Source organism: Aplysia californica, unplaced genomic scaffold, assembly GCF_000002075.1.
Source record: "Aplysia californica isolate F4 #8 unplaced genomic scaffold, AplCal3.0 scaffold00368, whole genome shotgun sequence".
In the NCBI taxonomy this organism is placed as follows: Eukaryota; Metazoa; Mollusca; class Gastropoda; order Aplysiida; family Aplysiidae; genus Aplysia; species Aplysia californica.
The window spans coordinates 482,232-486,149 of record NW_004797638.1 but is presented as its reverse complement, the minus strand read 5'-3'; the positions used below and the strand labels follow the sequence as shown (position 1 = coordinate 486,149).

Sequence of the window (3,918 nt, the reverse complement as noted above, 5' to 3'; positions counted from 1 at the left end):
TCTCTCTCTCTCTCTCTCTCTCTTTCTGTTTTCTCTTCTTTTTCTGTCTTTCTTTCTGGGTCTGTGTTGACGGTGCTGCTGGTGGCAGGCTGAATCCTGCGGAGATACGCAATTCTCTGTTATTTCCGTCTGCCATCGATTCATTCTCCTAGCTCATAAAATCTTAAATAACGATAATGCATTTCAGTCTAACGTTGCACACACTAAACTAACAATTCTTTTGAGGGGAGGCGAGGACTAATTCATCTCAGGTCCTATTTCTTGGCCACTTATATTTTACAGTAATTATAACTATTGTTGTCGAGCCCTATTTCTCTCTACGTATGTTCCTCATGTATCCATTTTGCAATATACAGTGACTAGATGGCAGTCACAAGTGGTAGGTACACTCGAAATTGTCCAAGACGGCAGCCGATTGTCCCGGAGAAAGTGGCTGTTGTAGACAAGCGGACGCGTTGGACAGTGTCATTAAACTGATAGGGCCCATAAAAAACGCAAGAGGAAAGTGAGAAGTGGTTGTTTGTACTCGCGATAGTCTTGTACATGTTAGAGCAGGTTCGACTGTACTGCTTTCTCTTTCCCTCACTTGTTACTGACTGTCTGAAGTTTTCCTCCAGCATTAAAAGGCAACTATCGTATTCATATATACAAGCACTTCTATTTACTTGAACTCAGTTTTTGCCAAACTGGGTGATGTCTCCCACATGTGGGACATTTGGTTTATTTTGGTGGGCGAGGGTGTTTTGACCCGAGTAGAGACAGACATAATTTAATGCCCCACTTGGAAATACATGTAGGTGGACCGTTTGAAAATCTGGCAATAGTGGGCGCTGGTCATAAAATAGTTTACGAGCACTGCTCTTGCTAAAGTATACTATCAATAATATTATGTATTCATTCTAGAGGTGTCTACTGTCCTTTTAACACTGAAATTTACTAGACATGAAACTTTTCTATTCCCAGGTACAGACCGAGATCAGGAAGCGCTACATCCGGCACCGGCTGAGGGTGAACTCAAGAAAGTTCCAGAACAAGTATGTGGCCACGTCCAGCTCGCACGTGCGGCCTCGGAGCTGCCCCTCCTGCTCCCCCCGGCACGAGTCGAGGTACCCGCAGTGCTGGCTGTGATGTGTACTACCTCCTCCTTCTCCTCCTCCGTCCTCATCCCGTCAGTCCATCCGTCAGTCCATCCGTCCGTCCGTCCGTCCGTGCGTCCGTGCGTCCGTCAACTGTCGTGCTGGGTTGTGTTGTTGCAGTGCTTAGGCTTCCCCCGGGGCCCGTGCTGTTGTTGTAAAGTTCCTGCCTCCCCTTGCCACCCACACCCGGGACAAGGGATAGGACAGAGCGGTACGCTCTCCTTGCACCACCCAAATATCTGTATCCAACTTAGCATAGATTAGAACCCTTTTCGCTTATAGAAAATGTCTGTGTATGTTTTGACTAATAATTTCCTACAATTCTAAACGAAATGGAAACAATGTGTCTTACTTATAATGGACAAAAAGAAAGGGTGAATAAAGGATATTTATTTGGTACTAAGTTTTTTTAATAAGGTTTGAAAAGCAGCTCTCCCCCCCCCCTTTTTCTGGTATTGGGTTTCTTCCACGGGGGAGGGGGGGTGTAATATAAAATTGTATTCTGGCGTGCTGTTGAGATTTTTATTTTATTTTGCCGATTCGCTTTCTTCCTGCACAGACTATTAAAGTTTTCGTGACCTGTGCCGTGTCTTCCTTCAAAAACAATATTGTTTTCACTGGCACGGCATCGGCGATCTCAGCACACTCAGCAATTACGCTGCTTTCCCTTTGCTTCAAATTAATTCCAAGAATCTACAATGTCAAAGTTTCTGTTTCGTTCGAAATGTTTTCTTCTTTGCTGAAAAAGATTTATTTTCCATATATCACTTTCATCGGTCTGAAAATGTGATGACCTATTTAAAACGCACTTTATTCTGAGACTGCATTGGCTTTCTCCCCCTATATTTTCAATATTATACAAACATAATAAGGTTCCAATACTTTACAAAATGGGGTAGCAAGGGGTCCACATTAAAGATACTTGTTAAGAGTAGAAAAAGAAAAGACTACTACTTACTAATATCGACTAACAGTTTTCTCTGATACTTCTCGAATGCATGTCTTTACCTTCTACTACTTTTTCATCCCCAAATTGTCACTCTCCTGTGAAGCGCAAAAAGTATGAAAAAGTTAGAAAATAAAATCACTCTTAGTAAAAGTGCATATTTTTTTCATATTGATTGATGGCACCCACGCTAGGGGTCTCGACATTAGGATGGAAATATAGCAAATGAAAAATAAATACGCAGGGCCATTATATTCCCAGTACAGATAATAAAGAAATAGTAAAAATGATTCTTGACTGTAAAGTGCTCATAAAAAGGATTTTTGAAGAGGTTTAGACATTCAGGGACAACTGGACGAAAGTGAAACAGTTGTATATTTTTGCTTGTTTATTTGTTTGCTTGCTTGCTTGTTTGCTTGTTTGTTTGTTTGGCGGATTAATTTGTATTTATTTTTTTAGTTCATTTGTTTTGTATGTTTTGTTCTTCTTTGGGAGGGTGTCCTTTTCCGGTTTTTAATTTTTTCCCCCTTGTCACGTTGCCATAATGTGGTTTCCCTCGCTTCTTCCGTAAATAGACCAATAGTTTTTAACCCCTTCTGCAATATAACGTGAAATCTACAACCTTGTTCTTTCCTTTTGATTCGGAACTTGAAGAAAACCAAGGTGTTAATGTTCCTGTTATTGTTGTGTGGGGTATTGTTATTTTAATTTGCATTGTTGTTTATGTCATTTGGGATTTTTTTATTTTAACAAAGGCAATGATGAGCAAACTATTGCGTTTGTTTTGTGTTGTTTTATTTGTTTGTTTGTTTGTTTGTTTGTTGTTGTTTTGTTGTTGGGTTGTTGTTGTTGTGTTTTTTGGAGGGGCGCTAAAGGTGCAGAATCAATAATTAGTTTGTTATTGCTTCTCTATTCTTGATATTCATATCGTTATAGTTGCCTTCATGCCTGTTGTTCTCACGCTCAGCTTGGGCGTCTTTGTGTCCCTGATGTGTGCACTGTTATGGAAGCACTCACCTCACGCCTAACCTTCATGCCCCAAGTTCACTCTCAATTCTGCGTCCCTCATACATCACCGTTTTAGTACTATTTTTTTTCGGGGGTGGGGGGTTGTTTATCAATGTTTGTTTGTTTTACTTGTTCGATTGTATGTTCTTTTATTATTTTGGGGGTTTTGTTTGTTTGTTTGTTTGTTTGTTTGTTTGTTTGTTTGTTTGTTTGCTTGTTCGCTGGTCTGTTTGTTTACTTGTTTGTTTGGGGAGCAAAAAAGAGAGAGGGTGGGTCTTTAAAAAGAGAAAAGAGGGAAGCAAAAAAAGACAGTCAAGAATTTTATAAATGGAGCGAACAGGGCAAAATAATTTGGAGGAAACATTTTGCAATTTGAAAAAATAACTCAACATAGAGGGCACTCAAATCTATTTGGCATTGTAGGAAATGGAAACAAAACTGTCTCAGGAAAAAAAAAATAATAGGCATGTTTTCAGAGGGAAGCAAAAATGAACGAATCACACAAATGTATTGTGGCAGGCGATTTTTCCACCTGAGATAAACAACAAAAGCTTCATTCCAGCGCCATTTTGGAAGATTTTATAGCTCTGGATTTTTTTTAAAATGGTGTCTTTACTTTTTAAGATGAATTTGATAGTCCATCGTTTGTCTAGATTTGTAGACAATCTAGACAAATATATCTGCTTGTGGAATAAAAATGTATGTTTGTCTGATGACTAATGTGAACAGTGTCATTGTGCCAAGATAGATTTTTATAGTGCAGCTTTAGTGAGAAAAAGGTACATGCGCCCCTTTCTCTCTCTCTCTCTCTCTCTCTTTCTCTCTCTC

At 39.6% G+C, this 3,918-nt stretch overlaps 1 protein-coding gene across 1 annotated transcript in view; it reads left to right on the top strand.

Annotated features, from left to right (window-relative positions):
• Nucleotides 1-3,918, top strand: part of LOC101847054 (parathyroid hormone/parathyroid hormone-related peptide receptor) — a gene marked incomplete in the record, with an annotated part of 17,864 nt that overhangs the window by 10,066 nt on the left and 3,880 nt on the right. Inside the window, 1 exon segment of the mRNA XM_013085362.2 lies at nucleotides 964-1,106. Coding sequence (XP_012940816.2) covers nucleotides 964-1,106 — 143 coding nt within the window.